The sequence below is a fragment of the Poecilia mexicana genome, unplaced genomic scaffold (assembly GCF_051168715.1).
Source record: "Poecilia mexicana isolate PSO_F unplaced genomic scaffold, ASM5116871v1 scaffold_17, whole genome shotgun sequence".
NCBI lineage: Eukaryota > Metazoa > Chordata > Actinopteri > Cyprinodontiformes > Poeciliidae > Poecilia > Poecilia mexicana.
Window position 1 is genome coordinate 26508296 of NW_028263386.1, and position 26050 is coordinate 26534345.

At 41.3% G+C, this 26050-nt stretch overlaps 2 protein-coding genes and 1 long non-coding RNA gene across 3 annotated transcripts in view; 1 reads left to right on the top strand and 2 right to left on the bottom strand.

Annotated features, from left to right (window-relative positions):
- The window catches only part of apoltp (apolipoprotein lipid transfer particle homolog), a 65091-nt gene that overhangs the window by 21091 nt on the left and 17950 nt on the right, over positions 1-26050 (bottom strand). The window contains exons 20-48 of the mRNA XM_088014665.1: positions 25651-25742; positions 24894-25063; positions 24333-24486; positions 24170-24246; positions 23912-24092; positions 23667-23828; positions 22474-22607; positions 21640-21798; positions 21376-21559; positions 21075-21286; positions 20076-20264; positions 19810-19952; positions 18433-18592; positions 18263-18346; positions 11127-11264; positions 9991-10107; positions 9818-9910; positions 9518-9735; positions 9237-9430; positions 8009-8257; positions 6927-7147; positions 6641-6805; positions 5424-5501; positions 3118-3492; positions 1986-2339; positions 751-1077; positions 531-662; positions 292-444; positions 68-184 (exon numbers count right to left, since the gene is read on the bottom strand). Of these exons, the coding sequence (XP_087870791.1) occupies positions 68-184; positions 292-444; positions 531-662; positions 751-1077; positions 1986-2339; positions 3118-3492; positions 5424-5501; positions 6641-6805; positions 6927-7147; positions 8009-8257; positions 9237-9430; positions 9518-9735; positions 9818-9910; positions 9991-10107; positions 11127-11264; positions 18263-18346; positions 18433-18592; positions 19810-19952; positions 20076-20264; positions 21075-21286; positions 21376-21559; positions 21640-21798; positions 22474-22607; positions 23667-23828; positions 23912-24092; positions 24170-24246; positions 24333-24486; positions 24894-25063; positions 25651-25742 (5032 nt within the window). The remainder of the gene's footprint in view (positions 1-67; positions 185-291; positions 445-530; positions 663-750; positions 1078-1985; positions 2340-3117; positions 3493-5423; positions 5502-6640; positions 6806-6926; positions 7148-8008; positions 8258-9236; positions 9431-9517; positions 9736-9817; positions 9911-9990; positions 10108-11126; positions 11265-18262; positions 18347-18432; positions 18593-19809; positions 19953-20075; positions 20265-21074; positions 21287-21375; positions 21560-21639; positions 21799-22473; positions 22608-23666; positions 23829-23911; positions 24093-24169; positions 24247-24332; positions 24487-24893; positions 25064-25650; positions 25743-26050) is intronic.
- Positions 13125-15812, bottom strand: LOC148154838 (uncharacterized). The gene has a single exon (XM_088014762.1). The coding sequence runs from the start codon at positions 15810-15812 to the stop codon at positions 13188-13190; it is 2625 nt and encodes an 874-aa protein (XP_087870888.1). The 3' UTR covers positions 13125-13187.
- Positions 16181-20515, top strand: LOC148154839 (uncharacterized). Its single transcript, XR_015765819.1, has 2 exons — positions 16181-16977; positions 19860-20515. It is a non-coding gene; the product is annotated as an uncharacterized LOC148154839 (long non-coding RNA).

Below are 26050 nucleotides of genomic sequence, written 5' to 3' on the forward strand. Positions count from 1 at the left end.
AGCGACCCTGCTTCCAGACCCAACCCATTGTTTTTTGTTTTTTTTAAGGTGTGAAAACCAAGCCAACCTGTACGCTGTTGCTTCCAGGGACTCCCAGCTTGTCCAAATAATTCACCGCATGTTTTAGCTCACTCTTCACCCTCATGATCTCAGATGTCTTTTCCATTTTAAGCTCTTGAGAAAACTGGGGGAAAAAAAACTACATGTAGACTCAAGGCAAAAAAGAAATTACACCCATTTCAAGTCTGGGTTTGGTTAACTGCTCAGAGTTTATCTGATTGCTGTTCTTACCCGCTGATTTTCTGCTCTGCCGTTGGCTGTAAAAGAGCGTGAACCATTGTTGTGTCTCTCAAAGTTTACTGCCAGAGAAAAATTCACAGGCAGGCCCAGTTTCTTCAGCAGGGGGACGGAATGGTTCAGATGTAGAAATACTTCCCTGTGAACCTGCAGGAGAAGAAACGCACAATAAGACGTACATCTTTGTGTCAAACGAGTCGATTTGAAACGTCAGTTCGGTTCTGTTTTCAAACCTCTGCTTGTTCTGCAGACAGCTCGGTGTGTAACTCTTTGCCGTCTACCACCAAGAAGATGTGGGAGGAAACAGAAGCTGGTGAGATCAGCAGAGAGCCTGAAGCCTGCATGTTGTTTGGACTGAACCACTCCTTTAGAAGCAGGAAAACATCAGTTAATGAAGTGATCATGCTGAAGTGATGCGTTCTGTGTAAAGAACCTATTGTATGTTACCCGTACTTGAATTATAGAGCAGTTATTGTGGTATAGCAGTGACACCTGCAGGCCAGGGTGTGACATTACATCTCCTTGAGTTCTGAGGCGGCATTCCTCCGTCTGAACAAGAACTTCTGCAGCATGTAATCCAGAGATGCTGAATCTCAGTGTACTGCTGTTAGGCAGGACGGTGAGGGGGGGACTGTCATGGTCCAACACGCCCTCCACTCTCAGCTCTGGCCCGGGTTCAGCCTCCAGCCTGAGGAACACTCCCCTGCCTTTCAGATCAGCCTCTATCACAGCCGTCCACACACCCCCAGGCTGTTCCCTCACTGAGCCATTCACATGAACCTGTTGGGTCACACATTCAGCTGTCACTGTGACCCAAACTGGTGCTGAACTACACATGTTAAACTCAGGATATATGGATTTCTTACAGCAGGGGTGTCCAAACTGTTTGTTTCATGGGTTTCTTGTCAATTCAAGAGAACTAACATGCCAAAAAAGAAAACATCTTATAAAAAACTAAAATTGAAATTCTGCCCTCAAGAAGTCATTGTGCCGCTCCTCTTTTAACCCTTTAACAAAGTTTTTACCAGCATTTCACTTAGAAAGAGCTCATACAATGAGCTCAGCAGTTGCCCAGATCCATCAGGTGTTTGCTAATTGCTTCTGACTAGTCTGAAGGAGCTGAGTGGGGAAGTCACAGAGGAGGGCTCTGTGAGGCAGAAGTTTGTTGGCTACAGCTCTGAGGAGGAGCTTTGTCTGAAAGGTGGAGCTAAGTCCAACCAGGCTATTTGCACAGCTGAATGGTTACCATGGGAGATTCAAGAATTTCTCAAACATGCATGAAAGAATCAAAGCAACACTCCATGTATGTTTTTGATGAGGGAATAACATTATAAGATGACATAAAGCTCAAAAAAGTCAATTTCACATAACACTGCTCCTTTAAAAGATGAACACTTTTTGTTTCATCTAACATTTTGCGACAAGATTTTAATTTGTGGGTCATAAGTTTGTTCTAATTCAAAAAAAAAATCTCCATCTGCTTCAATCACCTGCAATGGGGGGAGAGTAATGATTCAGAAAAATAACTAAACCATTCCAGGGGCTGCAAGTGGCCCGTGGCCCACCCTTGGGACACCCCTGCCTTATAGATTCCTCTCTTCTTCGGTCTTTGCCTTTAGCTGTTCATATAAACATGACAGAGTAAAAATGAAATGTCCAGCTGGATGAAATGTGGAACAAAGCTGTACCTGTAACCCGGGGCAGTCTGTCTCCCAGGCCCAAAGCCGGCGTCCCGTTCCTCTGTCCTGAGCGATTCTCCTGGCTCTAATCTTACATGTTCCAACATCAACAGCCACGGCCCCAGCCTGGTCCGAACCCTCCGGAGCCAAAGCCTCCACGCTGATCGTCTGAGGCAGACCTCGGCTCTTTAGCCCAGAGAACGACTGATTGATGCTCCCGAAGAAATATGGAGTCACACAAGACCGACTCAGCTCTAAAGACGCATCCTCATTGTCCAGCCTTAGAGAGGACGACACGGTCAGCTGGCAGGGAGCCACCGACAGGAGGCCCCAAAGGGCCAGAGTCTGAGGGAGGACCCACCCCTACGATACAAACAGTGAGAGAAGCATCATGCTGTGGGCTGCTAGAGGCCGTCTGTCTGCTGATAGCTTTGTACACTTGTAAGATTAGGAGGGGGGGGATTAGTTATTTGTTAAAAGCTGCTGAACAAAAGTTTAGCAATCAGAAGGAATAGTTTAATTGAGAGGAAATATGATGATGAGTGACTGTCATGAAGGATCAAAACTTGCATAGTTAAAAATACAAGCAAAGATATATAAATGGCTCAATAAATAAAGGTAATGCTTAAACACTTAAAATATGTCAAATTATTTTTAGAAATGATAACTTTACCTTGTGTTTTAGAACTTAATTGACTTTCATTTTTTTCATGTATGCACCAACAAATTAGATATTTTTAAGTACATAATACAAATTTTACTGACGAAACTTTTCAACCTTTGACACTGAACATTTCTAAAACTCAAAAGTTTGACTTTTGAAATTCAGAAATGTCCAAAAAAATTCCAGAAAATTTCTGAGATTAATCTCAAATTTTCAGTTTTTCTAGCAAATTTTAAGCTTATAAAACTCAGAAACGTCCTTGTTTTTTTTCTAGAATGTGTCAGAGATGAACTTTTTTGGCAGAAATTTACTTTTTTTCCTTCATCTCCAACGGCTCTAATACATATAAATACATATCAACAGTTAAATTAAAACATTTGTCATTTAATTTGTAGCTTGTCTTCCTTATTTTAAGAGAAAATATTTAATCGATAACTGTAATGTATTAACAGCGATTTGTTTCGTCCATGCTGTTACCTGAAGCAGAGGACAGTGGCTGCTCACGTTCACAGTGAGCGACTGGACGCCGTCTGCTGCTGCCTGCGGAGCGGTGGAGTCACCCACGCTCCCCCTGAGGTAGCACTGTCCCATCTCCAGGCTGGCATCCACCTGAGGCAGACGTCCACCTGACACATTCAGAGGTAGCGCTCCGCTGGTGGGAAATCTGAGCGTTTTCACCACACTGATGAAGTGCAGAACAGACGCACGCAGACTGCGATGAGGACTGCAGGTTACAGACAGACTGACGGAACCTTTCTGCTCCCCTCCAGCCTGGAGAACGGCTCTGAGCTTTGTATCACATCCTGAATGGGAGACGGAGATGTTGGCTGAGGCCTGTGGACCAATGAGAGTCTGCAGGAGGAAAAGGAAATGACTTAATAATAGGCATCAGTAGTATAAGAATTTAGACACAACGAGTTACTATTTTGAGGGAAAAGGACAAATAAAGAACATGCGCAGACACTACATTAGCAGACTAATAGAAAAAGTTTTTCCTGTGAGTTTCTTAAATTCAATTCCCTGTACAAATTTAAACTGCTGGAGTAACCATCGTCCATGTCTGCTTAAATGCTGAAAGTGCCTATCAGAGTTTTATACTCACTCCTCGTCAGCATGAATGCCGTATAAATTTTAAGCTTTTTAATCATGTGTTTCTTTCTTCAAGGTTGAAGAATGATACAACAAAAACTTTACAGTAAGAATGAGGTGAAGAAGTTGGAATTTACTGTGGATTTTCTTTAATCCACACAAGAGCAGATTTTTAAATACAGCTCTACTTAAACACAGCTAAGTCTGAAACTGTCCATGGCAGATTCAAGGTTAAAGTTCATTTTACCAACAAATTTATTTTGACTGGAAGTGATGTTAATGTCTCGGAGTATATGTATTTATATTTTAAAATTTTTTACTTCACCTCATAGCCCTATTTGACATCTTAAAATTGCCCTCTGTCCCTTTAAGAATCTCCAACCCTTTCTAACACTCCTCCCTTTCAGCACGTCATCACGCCAATGTTTCTCCATGATGTTCTTAGGAGCTCAGCAGCTCAGGAGGCTGATAAGTGGATGTAAACCTCTGACCTGCTGTAAGCTGCTATGACCACGACTGTGAGCTACTTTAAGGTCCACGTTATTGAACAGGAAACAGGCAACGCAGCATCGTTTCCATTATCCATAACATAACGTAAAGGTCAGAAAGGCTGGAATCATCTTTCAGGGAAGATGGTTTCTTTGCTCTTTCTCTGAAGGGAAACAAGTTCTCTGGTCCCTTGTTTCCTCGCTAACCTTCAGAAGGAAACATCTCTGATGGGCAAAAAGCGTCCACTTGCTCCCCTTTTCTTCTTCCTTTCGTCTGTTTGCCAAGAGAAGCAGTTGGCACGCATCACTCTCCATCTTGACCTGGGCTCGACTCGGTGTGGCGGACGCGGTCATGGTGAGGAGCCATTGTGGCTTTATCTTCTGCAGAAAGCTAGCTGAGAAAGACGTGAAGAGCTTCCAAACGGCGGTGGAGTTAATCTGTGCAGATCCGTTGCTGATGAGCAATTTTGCTCTTCCAGAGAGGGAAGAATGGTGGAGCTTACCCGATCCTTGGAAATCCACTTTGTTTGGGATGAGAGTGGCACTGAGGTTCCATCCTACCTCAACTTTGTGCTCCTTCGCTAGCATAGACAGAAACAATTTAAGAAAACCTTGCTGGTCCTCATAGCTCAGGAATCCCTTAAGACCATTGCTCCCTGTTTCTCCATGAAAGACTAAAGACGTTTTGTTTTGTAAGGGACCCAGAATATTCCCAACCTGCACCCAGACCGCTCTCCCCACCTCTGTGCATCGTACAGCAGCTAACAGGTAGGAAGTAGCAAAGTTCCAGGAAACACTCACTTCTGCTCTAGCGTCACACAATCGTTTCATCTTCACATGGCCCGTCACTGCAGCTTTTTGTGTATCACTATGAGTTCCATATTGAAGCAGTCCATGCCAAGCATACAGCCTGAGAGACTCCACCCTGAGTCCCGCTCTTAGATCTGCTCTCCAAGGGCCAGCCACCATCCCAGTCCCCAGAAACCACCTCTGGGAGCCAGGCCGAAGGAGGAGCCTAACGCCAGATTTGCTGGGCAGCCCTAAATATGTCAGGAAGCTCACAGAAGAATGATTCAGGTTGGCTTTAAGTTCCTTCTGACCACTGGAATGGTAGCAACCTTTGACTTGGAGCCATAGGCTAACATGAATAAGCAACAGGCCATAGCAGAGGCCGCGGTGCGGTCTGTCAGAGCGAACAGCTCGTACCTCCACGGGCCGGTTTGCCACGTTTCCAAAGCAGTGGGCTGAGAGTCGGTCTTCAGTGGAGACCCCTGTGCAGTTCATCTGCGAAAACAAAAAATCCTTTTGGTAAAATTTGCACCTGAGAGAGATGGTCGAGTTTACATGCTCAGCACTGAGGCAGCCAGAGATCACCTTTCTGGAAGGTTTGCACTGTTTGCAGTTTTCTGGCCGATCGCCGAATACACATCTTTAAGAAACCTGACATGGTAAATCCAACTTTGGTCAAAACCGATTTGTGTTTGTTGGAATCAAATCAAAATGAAGGTATGGGTCGGCTCATACCCACCCATACCTTCCTTTAACTTGACTTAAACAGGAAGAAGCCAAGGCTATTATTATTGTTTTCCTCGTCTCCCGGATGTTCAACTACTTCCATGTCTTCTTTAACCTCAGTTTTTTTGTTTTCTTCTTCTTTATCTTCGGCAATTAAAGTGTCATTCTCATTAATTATTATGGTTTCTTCAACTTGGAAAAACAATCGCAGTTGCTCAATTCAATACCCCCATCCCTTCTTCTGGCATTTGTCAAGGTACCTCACGTCATTATTACAAAAAAAATTCCATGAAATTCACATGTGACCACATGAGAACCACATGGGTTCACATGTGGAAACACATCAGCACATGTGTGTCCACAATGTGGTCAGCGCATGTGTGACCAGGCGCAAAGGATTGACCAGGCTGCCATTTGCAAAGCAGCCAATCCCGCAGCACTATTTACTTCACCTGCTGCTGATTGACTGTACTCTGAAGAGAGACGATACGGAAGACTGTAGCCACTAGCTATTAGCTTCTGTTAGTGCTAAGACAGTTTCCCCTATGTGTATTATTAAGGTGAATATATGCACAATTTGGAGGTGTGCATGCGTTTTACAATCTTGAAGTTCTATTCAAGGGGGAAGACAGTGCATATCAATGTATTTGTATACAAAGCATCTGAGTACGACATTTCTTTTACTGAAGGGGAGAATTTTGCATATGAATCATTTTTGTTGCAGGCAGGGCTGTGACAGGATCCTTTGGAGATTGCATTCCATCTACTTTCTGGCATGCCTCTTAATTTCATGGTGTTGTCTAAGTGCTGTGTGAAGGAAGGCTCTGTCATTATAACAAAAAAAAACAGGCTAAAGAAAACATTTTTTAAAGGAATCATTAATATATATCTAAATAATGTAAATGCACCTGTAAAGAATTGGGGATGTGACCCTGGAGTAGCTTCATGTGTTGCCACAGCATCACGACCAAAGCAGACGTCTTATTTTTTGACCCCACACTAAAAAACATCTCTGCCGTTCTCTCATCTTCCACGCTAAGAGCCAGACTTATGTCAAATCCTCCCGTTTCTAACTGAGGAGAAAAAAAACATAACAGACATGTTACCATGGGTATAAACATCCTGAGAGAGATGATTTCTTAATGCATTCTGGTTAAAATAATCTCAAAGACAAAGTACACAGCCGTCCTGCACCTGGTGCTGTGCTCTGGCTTGGAATGAGTCTGGCAGGCCTCTTGTTTGCAGGGCTTCGACTTGATGCTGGAACCTGGAGAAGTAGCTCCACTGCTGGTCTGTCCTGTCTCTGAGGAACTCAGCTCTGACATGCTCAGCTCCAGCCTGCAGCTCTACTAGGACAGACAGTCCAATCTCGTCCTGGGTCCACTTCACCTTAGCACTGCTGTCACCAGGAACGCCTGCAACCACAACCTCAGTTAGTTAACAGATACATAAATGCATGTGTTTATGTACTGAGTTATGATTAGAGATGCAATGAGCTAATCAGTTCCTCCAGGATTTTGCTGTTGTGTTTATTTGCAATCAAAATAATTGATTTTGTGTTGCTACTTTAAAAATATTTTCTTTAAAGAACTAAAATAACTAAATTTTTGTTATCTGCTACATGGATAAGGCTATAACTTGACATCAAGTAAGACTGAGGCAGCAGTGTAGAATAAGTAGGAAATACTGCCACCTGCAGGTAGGAGTTAGAAGTCACTTAACCCCAAGGTGTTTAACTTTTTTTGTGGAAAATTTTCAACAAACTCACGATTATGCAGCACAGCAGTGTAAGAAAATCCAGGAATTTTTCTGTGGATTTTGCATGAATTTTTGCAATCAAGGAATTGCAAAAAACTGGAGGAACTGGCTAATGATCGTAATGGGAAGATTTCAAACTCCCTGAATGATAACTTGAACAATTATTGGAACCAATTACTGGAGCTGAAAGAAACTTTTCAAAAGAAAACTGCTTTTTCTGCAACATGCAGATGTGTTTGCAGTTTATTCAGGCTCTGAGAGAGTGGAAGGCTATCAGGAGACAACAGGAAGGCTAAATGTTTAGACTTTGCAGCCAGGTTGATCTGTTTTATTGTATATTTTGGGAGTCTCAGAGGCTCTGCGTTCTCCAGGGAATTTTAAAATAAAACCCCTGATTTACAGAAACAGCTCTTACAGACACAGTATGATCTCTTTATAATAAACAATATTTTAAAAACTTCTCTTCTATTCTGGACATTCTTATATTACAGTTCTTAAAGAAAATCTATAGAGCTCACCTGTGGTGTTGAGTCGATGGAAAGAGTGAGAAAGCTGAAGAGAGAGCTGTCCGTTTCCCCGGTTCTCCAGGTGGCGGCTGACGTTAGCACACAGGTTCTGGAGTCCGGACCGAACACAGAGCCGGGCCTGTGTCCGCTCGTAATCACCTCCCATCATTCCTTCTCCTTTGACCAGACCTTCTGCAGCATCCAGCTGATGTCTCAGCTCTATGCTGTGTAACGCTTCCATCACGTTAACCCTCAGGTGGCCTGCAGCAACATGCACACAGAGCTAAAACTACCGGGATTTGTGGTAGGGGAGCGGAGGGTTAAAATAATCTCGAAGACAAAGTACACAGCCGTCCTGTGTACTTTGTACACAGGACATCCTAGTAAAACTGGCATCAATCAGGTAGCATACCATGACAAAAATCAGTTTCATTCTACTGTATACAGTTCTGTTCAGAATTGTTCGTGCCCTTTGAACTTTCTGTCTCATTTTACACTCCAACCACAAACTTCTACGTAGTTTATTTGAAAATTTAACTGATACCCCTTAAAGGGTCGACATAACCAATTTTCCATTTTATAGCAAAATCAAGTTACCATGTTGCCTTTACTTGTTATAAAAATGCTGCATATGTCAAACATGACTTGAAAGACAATTAAACTTTCCAATTTGACACCTTGAAATTAGGCCTCTTTCTCTTTAAGACAAACACTACACCATCACAACAGTATTTCTCATTATGATGCTTATAACTGTTCTTAGGAGCTTTGGCCCGAGAAGTAGCTCCAATAATGTGCTCAGCAATTGCACTACTACCAAATGTTTGCTAATTGCTGTTGGCTAGTCTGAGGAGCGAGGGGAGGAGTGAGGGGAGGAGCTTTGAGGAAATGGGCGGACTTTGTTGGAGCAAGAGTTTAGAAACTCCACATGGTGGACATGGGAGACTCAAGGATTTTTCAAACATGCATAAAAGAATAAAGGCAACATTGCACTTATGTTTTTGATGAGGGAATAACATTAAAACATCATGTAAAACTCAAAAGAGTTGATTTTACATAATACTTTAATTAAATCAAAGGAGCCAATTCCTGAAATTGTTTTGCTTCCTCTTTACACTGCTTTGTGTTGCTCTGCTGGATAACATCATCTTATGGTTTCTGTTTTATGGTGACAATATATGGAAGTGCTAACAGGGCGTGAATACTTTTCCAATGATGAAAATGAAATGAAAAGCTGTACCTTCTGTTAAAGTATCAGAGCGCTCTAACACTCCATCCAGACCCAGGACTGAGGGCAGAGCCTCCAATACGGACATGGAATGGTGAACATTCCCCAACAAAGCCAGCCGGAGAACCTGGGAGTTTATCCGTGACCCTTTGACCTGGACCAGCAGCGCTTCCTGTCCCTGTGTCACGGAGCCATGCAGAGACACGCTGGAGGAGGACAAATAGGCGAGGAAATAAAAACTACTACAGATCTACGAAACATTTCCTCAGACACACAGACAATGGCAAACCAACCTGTCTGCTGACACGTTGGCTGCCATGTTCAGCTGCAGGGCGCTGACCGACGGAAGGAGGTTCTGGGAGAGATCCAGGTCCAGTCTCACCGCTCTTTCTGGATTCCGGAGCCGGTGAAACATCTGACCGGTCACAGTCACCCTGTTCTTCCCATTCGCTCTCACACACAATGAACTGCTCCCTTTGCCAAACTCTGAGGCGTCTACAGCAGCTTTCACCTGGATAATGCACGCAGTTTGACTGGAAAATTAGAAAATGTAACGACAACAGCAAATATTTTGATGTTTTCACAGTGCACACCTCTAGCACTTTGGGAATTTTCGACTTGAAGGGATGAGCGAGAGAGGAACGGAGGCCGACTCTTCCAGCTGTTCCGTTTAGCTGCACTGAGAGCTGCAAAACCAACATGGCCGCCTGGTGCTGGATGTTTAACAAGCATTGATCTGAATGCATGCTATGTCTTTAACACTCACTGTGCACTCCTGTCTCTCTAGTCTCAGCTTTCCTCTGGCCTGGTAGTCAAAGTCAGTGCTGTGTTTAGGGATCCAGTGTAAGTGTCCCTCCATCAGAGCAGAGGAGGGCAGCTGCAGCTGGAACAGAAATGCCCGAATGAAGGTCTGATCCACTCATATGTGCATTAACATTGGTATCAACATTAAAATGTTGGTAAATATTTTTTTAACATGTCATTATTGGTCCGATAACAACCAATGTTCATGTCCATCTCGTTGCCATTTGTGTTTCAGGGGTTTGGTTTTTGCTTGGTCATGTGACGGTGATGCAGTGCAGGATTGTGAAGTAGAGAAGCAACGTCAGTGGTGTGGTCACGTTTTTGATTTAATTTTTTTTATATAGCAGCAAATCACAGCAAAGGCACTCTACAAAAAATTATTCGGATTCAATCACACATATATTCCAATTGATCCTAGTTGTCCAACAGTGCTGTATGCTCAATTAATTATTAGAAATGTTTTTCCTTAGATAAAAAGTTTCTAAGGAAACCCAGCAGATTGCATCAAGTCATTGACTTGCAGCATTTGTTCCTCTTGTATGATATTGTTAATTGGTGGCTATCGAGTATAACTACAATATTAATATCGGATATCGATAACGGCACAAAATTTTATATCGGTGCATCCCCAATTTCAGATATAACTTTTATTATCTTTAGTTAGTTTAATAACAACTAGTAGAATCTGATAAATGGTTAATATTATATTATATTTTGACTACAAAACATTGACATAGAAAAAAGCCTCTTTTTCAGTCCTGAGTTTTACTTGTAATAAATAATTACAATGTAATGAAGGATTTTTCTTTAGAACTGCAGTATACAACTTTTATTAAAAAAAAAACTTTATTTTTCACATATCTGTTGAAGCTGTCAATATGTTGTGTCAGTATTTGATAATCTGGAAAATATATATATCAGCAGAAGACCCTCAAATAGTTGATCTGAAATTGGGGAGTTTATTGCTTTTGAACGTTTAAACATTTTTTCAATAAAATAATTTCAATAACAAACCTAAAAAAACCAAAATGTTCTTCAGTATTCAATGTAACATCGTAGAACAGAAAGAGGGTGGAGGCTGAGGGTGGAGGGACTGACCTGTAGCTCATGGGTGAAGTTTGCTTTAATTGTTATTGTCTGTTGATTTGAATTGGAGGGGCTCTGCTGAATCTGCCCACAGAGGCTGAGTTTGTTCTCCCGGTTAACCTGCAGCGTCCCTCGTAGATCTCTGTGTGTCTGAGGAAGAGCATCAGAATGAGACATTATGCTCTAGAATAATCTGTTTTATATTATCCATTTAACTCAGATTTGATTGGTTAATTATATACTTCAACATCTTTAAACATACTGCATTGTCAGCCATACTATATATATATATATATATATATATATATATCAGTTCATTGGTTTCAGTTATGGTGTTGGTAGGGATCGTTCTCAATGCCGCATTCACATCTTCAATGAGACTTTCTGATGGTACTTCACTCAGCCGTTGTAATTGGCGTCGGGGTTGGCTGGTGTTCATTCGGGCCATGATTCTCTCAAGTCAGTTGCTGCAAACACCAGAGCAATAGAGGCTCAGATCTACCACACCAGACAAGACCCAAGGTGTAGGTTGTGCAAGGAGGCCTCTGAGACAGTCCAGCACATAACAGCAGGGTGCAAGATGCTGGCAGGGAAAGCATACATGGAACGACATAACCAAGTGGCGGGCATAGTGTACAGGAACATCTGTGCAGAATATGGACTGGAAGCCCTGAGATCGAAGTGGGGAACACCCCCAAAGGTGGTGGAGAATGACCGAGCTAAGATCCTGTGGGACTTCCAGATCCAGACAGACAAGATGGTAATGGCAAACCAACCGGACATTGTGGTGGTGGATACAGAACAGAGGAAAGCCGTTGTGGTGGATGTAGCAATACTAAGTGACCACAACATCAGGAAAAAGGAGCATGAGAAACTGGAGAAATACCAGGGCCTCAGAGAGGAACTGGAGAAGGCCTGGAAGGTGAAGACCACAGTGGTGCCTGTGGTCATCGGGGCCCTCGGGGCAGTCACCCCCAAACTGGAGCAGTGGCTCAAACAGATCCCAGGAACAACATCAGACATCTCAGTCCAGAAATGGACTCCCAGGCCTCTGGTAGAGGACCCGAGCTCAGAGGATGAAAGAGACCACCCGCGGAGGGTGAGAAGGGAATTTATTTATTTATTTATTTTATATATATATATATATATATATATATATATATATATATATATATTATCTATATACATGTGTACATATCTACATCTATATATCTATATATCTACTTCTCTCTATATATGTATATATACATAGAGAGGTAGATGTATAGATAGATTGATATCGATATGTAGATATATATATAGATTTATATATATTTATAAAGAGAGACATAGATAGATTTAGATATAGATATCTATATCTATAGAGATATGTTTATAGATATATGGAACAATTTAGATAGGGATATAAATATCTTGCCAAGAAAGATAGTTTTCCACATTTTTTTTCCAATTTGTATTGGTTAGACTTCTAAAATGCTCTTTTTGTTCCACGTTGTTTATATTTTTTCCCTAAATCTGCCTTTAATGAATAAATGTGGTTGGCTTATTTTCTGTTTAGAATTAAAAATACAAATCTTACAGTGGATGAACATGTTGTTGAACGTGGGGGAAGCTGGAGCACCCGGAGTGAACCCACACCTACACGGGGAGACATTCCCACCGTGCAGTCCTGTCTTTTTAATATTAAAATGTCCAATTTACAACAACAGCAGCTCTTTTTTCAATTCCTGTAGTTTCTACAGAATTGGAAACTACAGGAACTGGAAAAAGAGTTGCTGACCTGTTACATCTTCAGGTTTTTCAATGGATTATTCATCCATTGAAAAATTTTACAGTGGAAGAACTTGAGTTCTGATGCTGTTGAACGTGGGGGAAGCCGGAGCACCCGGAGTGAACCCACACCTACACGGGGAGACATTCCCACTGTGCAGTCCTGTCTTTTTAATATTAAAATGTCCAATTTACAACAACAGCAGCTCGTTTTTCAATTCCCGCCAATTACCCAAAACACACGTGGCCCCAGCCCCCTTTTAAATCTAATGTACTGAGACGTAAGTTGATCTGTGCTTTGACTTAACGTCTGTCTTTGAATTGGCGCAGACATGTTGGAGTCAAAGCCTTTTTGATTCTCCTCCACAGCGAGATATTCTTCCTGGGGCGCTCTTCTTGTTCAGACACATTCTTCTGTTCAGCTGATTCTTCAGCTGCTTGAAGTTCTGATTCCTCAGGTGTTGTTTGGATTATGTCTTCCTTTAATGTGACCTTCATCTGCGGAGGAGATGTTCTTTGTTCCTCCGTTAGGCCATTCTCCCCTTCTGTGGACACTGCATGAACTTTACTTGTTACATCTTCTGAAGTTGTGCAAAGGTTTGTGACTATTTTTTCACAAACTGTCTGAGGGATCTCAAAATCAGTTTTTGGTGTCTCAATGTTTGTCTCATCCTGCTGGTCCCCATTTTGTTGTATTCCCATTTCGTCTTCAGTCGGCTGCTGTGGTTTGTCAATTACTGTTTTGTTTTCACAAATCTCGATTATGATGGTGGCTCTCTGATCCTTGACTATTTCCGGTATTGAAACTTCTTCTTCCATGTTTTCTCCAAAAACTTGATCATTATTGGTTGTTTCCTGTTCAGAGGCAGCTTTCAATGCTGCCTTTCTCTTCTTCTTATTCTTATATTTTTTTGATCGTTTCTTCATTTCATTAACTCCATTTTGTTGTCTTTCAGAGATCATTTCCTCTTCCGAGATTTGCTGGGGACTGTAGATTGTTGTTTCAATCATATGAGTGTTTTTGACTGTGGCTGTCTGATCCCCACCTGTTTCTAGTACAGAAGCTTCTTTTTCACAGTTTTTTCCAGAAACTTTGTCCTTGTCGGGGTTTTCCAAATCAGATGGAGCTTTCATTGCAGCCTTTCTCTTGATCCTCCATTTAGCTTTCCTTGATGGCTTTTTGTTATCTTGCTCGTCCCCATTTGGTTGGTTTTCAGAGATGGTTTTTTCCTCAGTGATCTGCTGTTCTTTAACGATCACCGTTTCTTTTGCATGAATCTCATTTTCGATGGTGCCTGTCTGATCCCCAACCGTTTCTGCTTCTGAAATGTTTTGTTCTTCACCGTTTGATTCAGAAAGCCTTTCTTTACTGATGGTTTCCAATTCAATAATTCGATGGACTGGAAACCGATAGCCGGTTTCCAGCACATCCATTTCTGTTTGAGTTGAAGTCGTCCGACTGATTGGTTTCACTTGACATTTGGTTTCCAGCACATCCATTTCTGTTTGAGTTGAAGTCGTCCGACTGACTGGTTTCACTTGACATTTGGTTTCCAGCACATCCATTTCTGTTTGAGTGGAAGTCATCCGACTGATTGGTTTCACTGTTTGAGTTGAAGTCGTCCGACTGACTGGTTTCACTTGACATTTGGTTTCCAGCACATCCATTTCTGTTTGAGTTGAAGTCGTCCGACTGACTGGTTTTAACTGGTAGCTGGTTTCCCGTATATCCCTCGCTATTTGTACTGAACCAGATCCATAATGGACGGTTTTCTGCCATGAGCGGTCTTGGGAATCTTTCTGAATTTGAACAGAAGTCTTGCTTTGGCTTCTCTCTGAGAGTCCTTTCCTCGTCAGCTCTTTCTGCTGTCTGAGTTTAGCACTCAGTTTACGATTTATATCGAACAGCTCATCAAGTTGTTTCATTAAATATTTCTGTACTTTTATATATTCCAATTCAGAGGCTTTAAATTTGGCTTCACACGTACATTTTCCTTGACTTGTCTTTTCAGAGGAGTGGGGCAAATTTTGAATTTCTCTGAAACACTCTCCTTTAACATTTTCTGATGTTTGATTTTGTTCTTGTGCTGGTTTTGACACTTTTTGAGTTTCAATATTCTCAGCAATAAAACTTATATCCATGTGAGGTTCAGATTTGGGGAGCACTTTCCAAAATGACTTTTTTCCGCGGCTGGGCAAAGCTGCCTGATAACTATTTTCAGTGAAAAATGTAAGATCTATGGAAGCGTCTGACTCTGGGAAAGATTTCCAAAGCAATGGCTTCTTCTTGATGCGCTTAGTTTTTGAAATCTGTTTCTCCACTTTTTGATCCTCTCTCTGTTGTGGTTTGGAGATGGATTTCTTTTCAGTGACCAGCTGTTTTGTGGAAATTACAAGTTCCTCTTTGCAAATCTCCTTTAAGGAATCTTCCAGATTACCTTCTTCTTCAGGCAGAGAAATGTCTTGCTGATTAACGTTTTCAGCACAAGACTTAAAGGACTTCTGTGTTATATCAATAGTTTCCTGCAGTCCGGAGATCGATACTTTTTCGGTAACTGGTGAATCGTCTTCCGTTCCAGTACCTCCTTCAGCTGAAGTCCTCAGATCAGCAGGGGCATGTTTCTCCATCCAGACTTGAAACGGTATCTTTTTCTTTTTGTTGCGCCTTGTCTTTGGTGGCTGTTCCTCAGACTTAGAGAGCTGTTCCTTCTCTACTGTATTGCTTGTCTCCTGCACTCTAGTGGTGGTCAGTGAAGAGTCCTGCTGTTTGATATTTTCATCAGGTATCTTTAGGTCCTTAGGAGCTTGCAACTCCAACCAGACTGCAAATGGGATCTTCTTCTTGTGCTTGGGTCGCTGGGGTATCTGTAATTCCCTTTCAATGTCCTCAAATGTAACCTCTTCTACTCCAGGCTGATCAGACTGCATAATGGCCTTTGCTTGTTTCCGGTTCTACAATAAATCACTTGTCTAGAAACTCGGTAAAGATTTCACGTTAAGTTTCAAAAGAAATGTGCACCAAACAAGTTGAAAATCTAACTTTAAACTGCTAAGCAAATTCTCAATAGAAACTATCAACAACAGCTGCTAACAGGTTGTGATGAAAGTAGATCACTGTGCGGAGCTTTTATAATCGCTGGTGATGTCAGAATTCTGCCTTTGAAGTTATATTGTGATGTCACAGTTTCATTTGAAATTCAGAGCGGGCATGTCTTATGGATGTTTTACTAACACAACGGATGCGCGCGCAACCTGACTGTAGCAAGGGCCAGCGAGCTTTTAAACTGTCACTGGTTTCCATAGTTACAAACCATTACCTTATTGTTTTGACGTTGGCTAGCATGTTGTCAGCGTAGCTAGCCTGGGCTACTATGACTGTTTAAAATTGAGTGATAAAATAAGACCACTACCAAATTGACATTAATGAACGGGATACTATAAATGGCTAAGAATTGTATGGTGGTTAGAATTTTATGCTCTTATTTTGAAGAATGGTATATTGTTATATGTGTGCATTGTGACATGCTGCAGTTCCTTGGGTCTAGTTGTTTTGTTTTTTTTCTGAGAGAAAAAAAACGTTTTAATTTGAAGAACGTTTATGCATAACTTAGAGAGAAGTGCACTAAAATAACTTTTGGGTTTTTGTTTCTTTTTCAAAGCTGAGTTCACTGTTGTCAAAAAGAAAACTATCAACAGTTTATAAGAAAATGCGTAATTTTATTTCACTATGTTTTTTTGTACCTTTTCTGTCTTTACCCTGGCTTTTTTGTTTTTTTACTTCAGTTCTCTTGCTGTAGTTTAGGTGCAGGATTCATCTATCAAGGAAATTGTTTTGTTAATGTTTCAACAAAAATCTTTTGTTTTATTATTATTGAAAATGGACTAATATAACCGTGTATCACTTTAAGAGCTCAGGAAGTCGTCTGAGTAATGTTTGCTGTGATTGGTTCAATCTAATTTCAAGCTGCCAATAGCCGTCGTTGCTGTAAGAGCACATGTTCAGTGTTAGATGAACAGAAAGTTGACGAAGTAATCGTTGGAGACCGTTCAGAGCTCTTCGTTCAAGATACTGGGAGCGTGCAAATGAATAAATGTAAGTTTTGTTAGTATTTAAACAGGATTTGTATATCTGTGCAACTTAAATACATATATATGACAATTTAAAGACTTAAGATTATGATATGTGGTTTATTTGTGGTCTCTTGCTGCCATCTGCTGGACAAATTAGAAATAACTGTTTAGAGCGAGTAAAAATATTAGCTTTTTAAAATTTGTCTTCTGTACTTCTTCTGACTATTAAAGAAAGTCTGGACCTGAAATCTCTCCTCTCATCCTTTACCGGATGCTCGTGGTGGCTGTACCTTATAGAACTAACACTATCTATAAAGGGAGCACAACAATTATAATTAAATATGTAACTGAAAATAAGCTTTTTACTGACTGGCTTAACTGATGCTAGTCAACGGAAAAAAAACATCAAATGACAATATGTAATACTTTTCCATGTACTACAATATGTTGGATGCAGTCAAGTGATGACGTTTAGAAATATTCATAACAGTGACGTGCGGTCTGACCTGGCTGTCATCATGGAAAAATAATATAATAAAATAATTTATATTGCTATTTACACTCTGTGGTTTGTACTATAAAGTACCTATTTTTCATTTAGCTTAACCAATTTTGATTACTTTTTCTTCAAAATTGCTGAATTTTCGCATTTTTCCATTCAAATGCTCAGAAGCCCAGCCGGTGAGGCAGCAGTGAGCTGAGCCTCACCTGGGATTGATCAACCTCTCGCTTACTGCGCTGGCTGCCATTTTGTGAGAGCATGCTCCTCCTGTCTGTACGTCGCCAATAAAATGGCTAAAAAAACATTTAAAATATGAACTGATTTTTCATAATTTTGCTTATAATGTACAGGGTTTTTTTTATTGCCACCAACTGTGTATCGTGTTTCGCTTCGCGTGCGGAGGAGCGATCATAAACGGCAGAGGACAGATCCGAGGTGAGGATCATGGCAGGGGGCGCTCATGATCCCAGATATTGTAACTCGACAATTGCAGAGTAAGAGACAGTAACAGCGAGCTAGCGATACAGATAACCATAGACATAATATAAGGATGGATGTAATATAAGGATGCTTATATTATGTCTATGCAGATAACAGTAGCTTGATTGAGATAACGGAATTACTCTACGGCGGCAGTGCCGCCCTGCATGACATGTAAAAGAATATAAAAGCTAAGATGTTGAAATAGTTTTGGAGTTGTTAGCGGTGGAATAAATTTCACTTCCTGTCACTTCTGGTTTCAGTCTCTTCAGATAAAAAACAAAAACAACAAAAACCTTTAGTGTTCTGAAGAGGCGGAGCTTACCTGGTTACTGGTGGCAGTCACACAGACCTCAGAGTCTGAAGGAAAAGTGTCAGAGCTAAACGTGTGGATGAGTGCAGAACAAACCTGCAGGTCATATTTAAGCACAAAGGTCACTGAATGCAGCTCAGTTACTTTCTCTTAGGGAATGAAATACCAAGCAAATCACTTACAGATGGGCTTGGTGGTTTGTAGCCGAGAGTCAACGTGTGGATGACCTCTTTGTTGTCGTGGAAACCGGCTTTAGACTCCAAAACGTAGAGGCCTTTAACAAGGTCCACAGTGAAGGTTTCCCGCAGAAGAAGGGTCTGAGGAAAGTTCTGGAAGGGCTGTCTGTGTGAGATGGCAGCTGTTACTTCCTGCTTGCAGGTAAACTGCAGCTAATTTGGTGACGATGATGCTGAAGTTGGCATATGATTCACAGCTTCAGGTTCCAATTCTGGCCAATACCAGCTGATCACCAATGTCGTAAAGTTAAGGATATTGGGGCCAATTTATCTGTACGTTCATAGTTGGTGTCTGGATGTACAGAATAATCTGTACAGATGACAGATTATAGAAATCATACTTTGGGGTTTGTGAAACCTTTTTGATGACTGTAGGCCTGATTTTTAGGGTATTTTCTTTTGGCTTGCCACCACTTTAAATGGGGTTCATCTTGAAAAGTACAAGAGCCACATATAGAATACAACACTGTTTATGTTGCATTACAAACAAACAGAGTTATTCCACGCTCATGAGAAATTCGATAAAACACGTTTGCATTTGAGAAACTTTGATCAACTTTATGACTTACATGAGATTCAGCTGTGAAACCTGTGCATAATTATTCTGTACAATTGACTCTAGAAAATAAATACTGGTTTGCAATGTTTGGGAAATAACAGTAGCTGCATTTCTATTACAAAACTTTAATATTCCGCTAATGTCGAAATAACACAATTTTGTAACTGCTGTGTTTCCATTAAATAAAAAGCACAATTAAAATTACACATAAATGAGTTTGTTCACATGGTATATCATTAAAAATCATTCTTCAAAATCCTCCAACTTCCTGTTGTCTTCTTCGAGATTTGTGCAAGTGGCAGCATCCGGTTGTTGATCATGTGACTCGTGATGTGAAAAAAAACGTGTTTCGTTTACAGCTTCGTGAAATAAACAAATTTCAATCTGGCCCAAAAGATTTATGTCATCCTAGCAGCAAAACTTTATCAAAAAAATAAGTTTTTTTTTTTTAAATTGGTGTTTCCATTAAGCAAATTAATTTTCAAATTGTTCAATTGTATGGTCAATGGAAACACAGTTATTATGTTTTGTACAATCTGTCATTTGTGTAAAGAAATTCTGCTTACGCGTCGTTTTCAACCTGGACCTGATCTAAAGTGGTAAAACAGAATCAGAAATTTCAATTATTTCAGATTTTACAAGTTAAACGAAATAATTCTGTTTAAGATAAAACATTCAAGTGCTGAATCAGAAGCTGTCAATCAGATTCTAACTTCAGCTTCAACGTTCAGAGGGGGATTCGTCCTCCAGACTGAAACACACACCTAAATTGGAGTTGGGCTGCTTTCTGATACATCTTCCTGTCTCTCCTCAGCTCCTCCACCCATCCCTCTAACTCCACTTCCATGGTCGGACTCTTCGGCTTGGTGAAGCCCATCTTTAATATCGCCTGCCTCTTCTTCAAATTCTTCAACACGTCCGTAAACAAACACGGCTTATGAGGACGTTACACAAGCAGCAAAAAGATTGACACAATTATACTGTAAATAAATGAGGCTTCCAACTCTCCCAGCCCACTGTCTCCACCCACCTTATCAGCACCGCTTACAGCAGCAGTGAAGCTGACATTTTGCCTGCCACATGTGGCGCTCATCAGCAGGGCGTGGCTGGATTTAGAGCTCTCCAGAGAGACGTTCGCCTTCAGAGGAGGAGTCCAGAGTGAAGCTAAGGAGCCGTGGGCTTTCACCGCCTGCTTCTCCACCGCGCCCCAAACCCCCGCCTGGAGAGAGACACAGATTATGAGACATCAAAGTAGGGCCGGACGGTATGGCTTCAAAATAAACCTCCCCCTTTTTTTAATCCAATATTTGATTCCTGATTTTAATCTATTTATTTTGCCTCCTAACTTTTATTCATTAGAAGGGGCAATATCATGTATTTTCCAGGCACATTTTATAGCACAATCAAGTAACTGTGTTACCTCCAGTGGCTAATAAAAATGCTATACATGTCAAATATGACAAAAGAAAATTTACTTTTTAATTCAATGACTTGAAAATGGGCATCTGTCTCTTTAAAAACTGCTCTATGAAACTGCACCATCATGAAGTCATCACAATGTGACTTCTCTATTGACCTTTTAATAACGTTTTTACCAGTGTTGTTATACTGAGAATAAGCTCCGATAATGAGCTCAGTAGGTGCACAGTTCCACCAGGTAATTGCTGCTGGCTAGTCTGAAGGAGCTGAGTGGGAGAGCTGTGGCGGAGGGCTGCTCTTTGAGGCAGGAGGTGGGAAGTTTGGAAACTGCAGCTTCATGTTGAAAACTTACTTGTAAGATAGTTTTCTCTTATCTGAAGTGCACTAAGGTATTTGCACTAAAAACACTGACCCAAAATACTTGGTAGGATTTTACTAGTGCCGGGAGCTTGAATTCAAATGCATGCCAAACTTTTCATATACTTATAACACATCTTGCCATCCTGTGTTACGACCCCAATGTTAAAGGCAGGAAAATGTGAAAGATGCACATCTCTTCAAGGCACCATAAGTCACTCGGCTGTTACTGTTCAGCTGATGTGTGTTTTACCTGGACGTAGGTAGCAGCTGGTGTGTGGACCTCCAGGCGCGCTGCCTTCTCTCTGCCCCGGTCCCTGTAGAACCCATCCAGAACCAGGTTGCGGATGCTCAGCCACTTGCTGGCCGTCAGCTCCGAGGTGAGCTGCAGGGCATGGCGGTTTGGCCGGCTCAGCCTGTAGGCGGCGTAGATGTACTGTCCAGGTGTGTCCATGCTGAACGTGCCTGGACGGAAACACAGAGGTAATGGTCAGCGGGTCGGATGCAGGTGCTTAGTTGTTCCCCACATCCAAATACACACGACGGTGTCACACCTTCCCATTTCTTATGAAGGGAGTTTTCGGGGGGGCTCTTCCAGTGTAACCCCGCCACCAGAGGCATCAGGCTGTTGTAGTTGATTTTTAGGTGAGTGCTGCTCTCAGAGCCGTGCTGCAGCAGGCGAGAGTGCATCAGCTGAGTCCTGTAGTTCAAGTTCTTCTCAGGCACCTGGAGGTTAAACTGGAAGGGAAAGAACATGTCACCTTTTGGAACACAATTTATAAAAAAAAAAAACTGTGAATAAAATAAGGAGTATTTACCTCCAATGTGTAACTGGTGTGGTTTTGTGTGGACTGGTTTTTGAAGGACTGACTGAGGAGCAGCGTGTGTTTGTTGTTGATCTCGTCCCAGTGTTTGCCGTAGCTCAGGTCCAGGACGGATTTGATGTGGCTGGGGCTTTCTTCATGCTTCATGTGGATCTGTTCACAGACATCTAGATCACTTCTCATTGTAACACATTTCTATCAGAATGACTCAAGAATTATAAGGTTTAGCTCGCTTGGTTGTCAACATGGCTCCTCTATTAACCTTGTAACAACGTTTTTACCAGCGTTGCATTGAGAAGTAGCTCAGTGAGTTCAGTTGATTCATAGTTCCACCAGGTGTTTGCTAATTGCTGATGGTTAGTCTGAAGGAGCTGATTGGGGCGTTGTGGGGGAGGGCTGCTCAGTGAGGCAGAAGCTTGGAAACTGTGACTCGAAGGCGGAGCCAGGTTCACCCAGGTGTTTTACTCAGCTGAAAGGTTGGTTGCCACAAGAGATTAAAGGATTTTGCAAACATGCATGAAAGAATCAAACCAACACTTCAGGTATGTTTTTGAGGAGAGACATTATAACAGGATCTGAAGCTCAAAAAAGTAGTTTTTACCCAATTCTGCCCCTTTAAAAAGCAAAGTACATATATATGTTAAAAAAGATTTAGTTACATTAACACTTGCTCAAGGTGCCAATAATTGTGCCAACAGTTCTTTTTAAACAATTAGTTTGTATTTTCTCATTTTCAGTGTTACATGATGCTGTTGCCATAAAAGTTACATTCGTTTTAAGCTTCTTGCACGTCTTTCACCAGATGTGCCGCTGTGTGTTCAGTGTCACCTTGTGGTTGATGGGTTCCGTGTTAGTGCAGTAGAATTCATGATCAGCTCTCATGATGTACGTGAGGTTGGAGTCCCTCCCTCTCCTCAGTCTCTGGGATGTGTAGCACTCCTGATGCAGGTTCCTGGAGTCCCCTGTGAGGACGTAGAAAACACATATTATAGAAAACTAACCATAATTACAAGCATTACATATTGTGCCATAATTGTGGAGCAGGTCTGGACCATAAATTTATTATTTTTGTTAGTTTTCTTTTTTTTTTAATCCTCAACTTGTTATACAGTGGTTGGCACACTTTCGCTAATCCACTAATGTGCCAAAAGCGAAGTTAGTTTTTCATTTAGCACTTTTGTGTTTTTCCTAACGATAAGAACATTTGGCGCACCTAGCTTCCCCTGAATTCATTTTTCCAGATATATTCTGAAACGCTAATTTACTTGGCTGTTTTCTAAACCTTCAGTTGACATCTGTGTTGAAGTTTTGTTTTTGTTTTTACCGACTCTCAGGACTTCTTCCGTTAGCTAGACGTTTCTGCTCATGCTCTTATTTTGACGTGCGCAAAATCTATTTTGCAGTCCTGTTTTCTCTCTTCACATTCTCCACCCGTGATGCAGTGCATCAAAAGACATTTATTCTGTACCCATAAGCATCACTGTAGAACACAGTCAGTAGTTTTATCATAAACAGTTTAAAATCCACTGAATGTTTCGTTTATTTTACTTTCACATTAGTTCTGGCCAACAGGTAGCAACCAAAAAGTTACATGATTAAACTGCCCTACGTATTTTCTGACCAAATAACAATTAGCCAAAAATACTCAACGAATATGAAAGTAAAATTATGTGTGAAAGGTCCAAAAAGTATCACAACTATATGTTCTCAATAACAAATTTATCCCATGTATCAGGTTGAATTTAGCATGTTAATATTAGTTTGGCTAAATGTTGTTTTAAGCTACTGTTGTAGCATTAGCACAGCTAATGTTTATGATTAGCGCTTATAACTACCTGAACTAACCCTTTAGCTGGCAGTGCCCACCACCACTTATTTATTTTTCATAGATTTTACATTTTAAGTAGTTTCTAATGCAAATCAAAATTAATTTTCACAACATACTCTACATGTAAACTGAAACCCTCATTTCAAGATGGCAGCTTGCTGCTAACACTGCGGTGGTCATAATCTGTTCTCACCTCTCAGCCCATATTTGACCCTAAGGATGGAGCTCCACAGCGCCCCCTTCTGTTCCATCAGTCCCAGCATCCTGCTGCCCACCAGTCCAGGTAAGAAAAGCTCCGCCTCCACAGAGTACTGGCTGCTGCTGCTGCTTAGGTCCTGCCGCCGCTCCAGAGCCACTAAACAACACACAGCTGCTAGTTCTGTGGCATCTGTAAAAGCAGATGGACGTTTTCAGGTCCTGAAAGCAGCAGAGTGTCACCTGAGAGCGAAGCCGTCTCTCTGAACACGTTCTTTAGAGTAGCAGAGAGGCCGCTCTTCCTGCCCAATCCACGGGTAATATTAGCAGACAAAATCACGGGGCGTTGATTGGCGGCCATCTTAGCTTCCAGGTGGTAGCGCGTTCTCTCCTCTGACTGAAGGCTAGTGCTGTCCACCAAACCCTGCAGAGACAAGAAAAAAGGCTACGTTTAATCGATTCTCAACAAATATACCTCCAAACTTTTTATATAATACTTACCATGATATAAAAATGGACATTGTCAATTATAAGCTCAAGCTTCCCAGATTTTATATTCATCTCTTGATCAAACTGACCTAAAGAAAGATAGAAAGAACAAGTCTTAAGAGGCTCGATATCTGATAAACCCCCAAATCCGTTTCATGCTTCCTCTGGATCTGACCCTGTAAGACAATGGTTTTCTGTGGGTGTTTTATTCTCAGCAGCACTCTGTGGGAGCTGAAGGCCAGGTCCAGAGACATGTCCCTGGGAATGGAGGACTGGGGCGTGGCAAGGAGGAGGTGGATGGAGGCCTCTCTGGGTAGCCAGGTCCCCCTCTAGGTTAAAACAGGACAGACAATGAATAGAGTAGCTCTTTTACGGCATAACTAAGGGTGTCCATTACAGCGCAGGAAGATGATCCATCAACATTACAACTCTGTTTCACAGTTTGACACAATGCAACCACAAAGTAAACAACAGTGTAACTTGCTAAATGCAGATATTAAACATACTTTTAATTTGGCATACATTTCTGTTTTCAATAATGTTTTATTTTTGGTCTAACGTAATATTTCAATTTCAAACGTCATGTTTTTGTGAGCTATATGTGGAAAATCATAATAATTGACAGAAACAAAGGCTTTCAAACTGTTTCAGTCAGTGACAAAGTTCCTAAAATAAATGAGCTTTTCAATAATATCCTAACTTATTGAATGGGTGAGTAGTAACAGTGTATGCATACCTTGTAATGTAATGAGTAAGCAGCCTCCAGCAGGTAGTAGTGGAGGCCTCTGTCCAGCTTCAGCAGTCGGAGCGACAGATGGGCCGGTCCAGTGGGGGGCAGAGCGACACCAGAGGGAAGTGAAGGGTATGACACATTGGAGCACAGCTGCCAGCCAATCAGTTTAGACCCTGCAGGACACCATAGTTCACTTACAAAACACAACGTTAGAAAACAATGGGAGAATATTGGAAAATATGTTTTAAAAAATGCAACTTTTATATGAGTGTGGACAGTGTGAAGTAAAGATATTGTTTAGGTTTAGTTAGCTGTGGAATAGTGAGAGAAACAGCAACTTTCTGATTCAAACCGTTTATGAAGTCTATTTTGATTCAGCTGCTTCCATTTTTTTTATTCATTTCTTTTTTTTTAATCAATTTAATTCTCCTTGCATGGTATAACTTATATAATGAAATGACAATAGAGTGATATGATGGGTTCATTAATAGATTGATAGACTTATAGATATTAGTATGGATTCAGCGAAAAACTTTTTCAATTTGTATTTTCAAACTTTGATTTGAAAATACAAGTTTTGGACTTCTCTGCTGCCTTCTCTCTATGTTTTTTTCCCCCCATTGAAAGAAAATGTGTGTATCGAGTCAGAACTAACCCAGTGTCTCTTTAGTAGAGAAGGTAACACTGATGGTTCATTTAGGGTCATTTTAGCAAAATAGCAGAGAAAGCAGAGAAGGTAAAGCCATGACTACAAACTCACAGCTTTTCGGCGTGCAGGTGGTCTTCTGGATCCGACTCTTTGGTGCCTTCATCTCCTCCCTGTGGTCTCCGCTGAGCTGAAACACTCTGGAGCTGGACAGCACAGAGGTTGCATGTCAATTAGGGCTGAAACGATTCCTCGAATGATTCGAGTACCTCGATTACTAAAATTCCTCGAGGAAAATTTACCTTCCTCGAAGCTTCGTTAATTTATGTTTTATTAGTTAGCGCACCGTGTTCCGGCCAGGACTTCATTTGCGTTGCGCGGAGCTCTCACTTCCGCCTCTGAGTTGTTGACAAAAGCTAAGTCTCAGCGGCATAAAGTCCAGTCTTCAAGATTGGCCCGTGGGGATTTTATTGATTGATGATAATGCCCGACTTTTTTATCGTTTTTGGGGAAC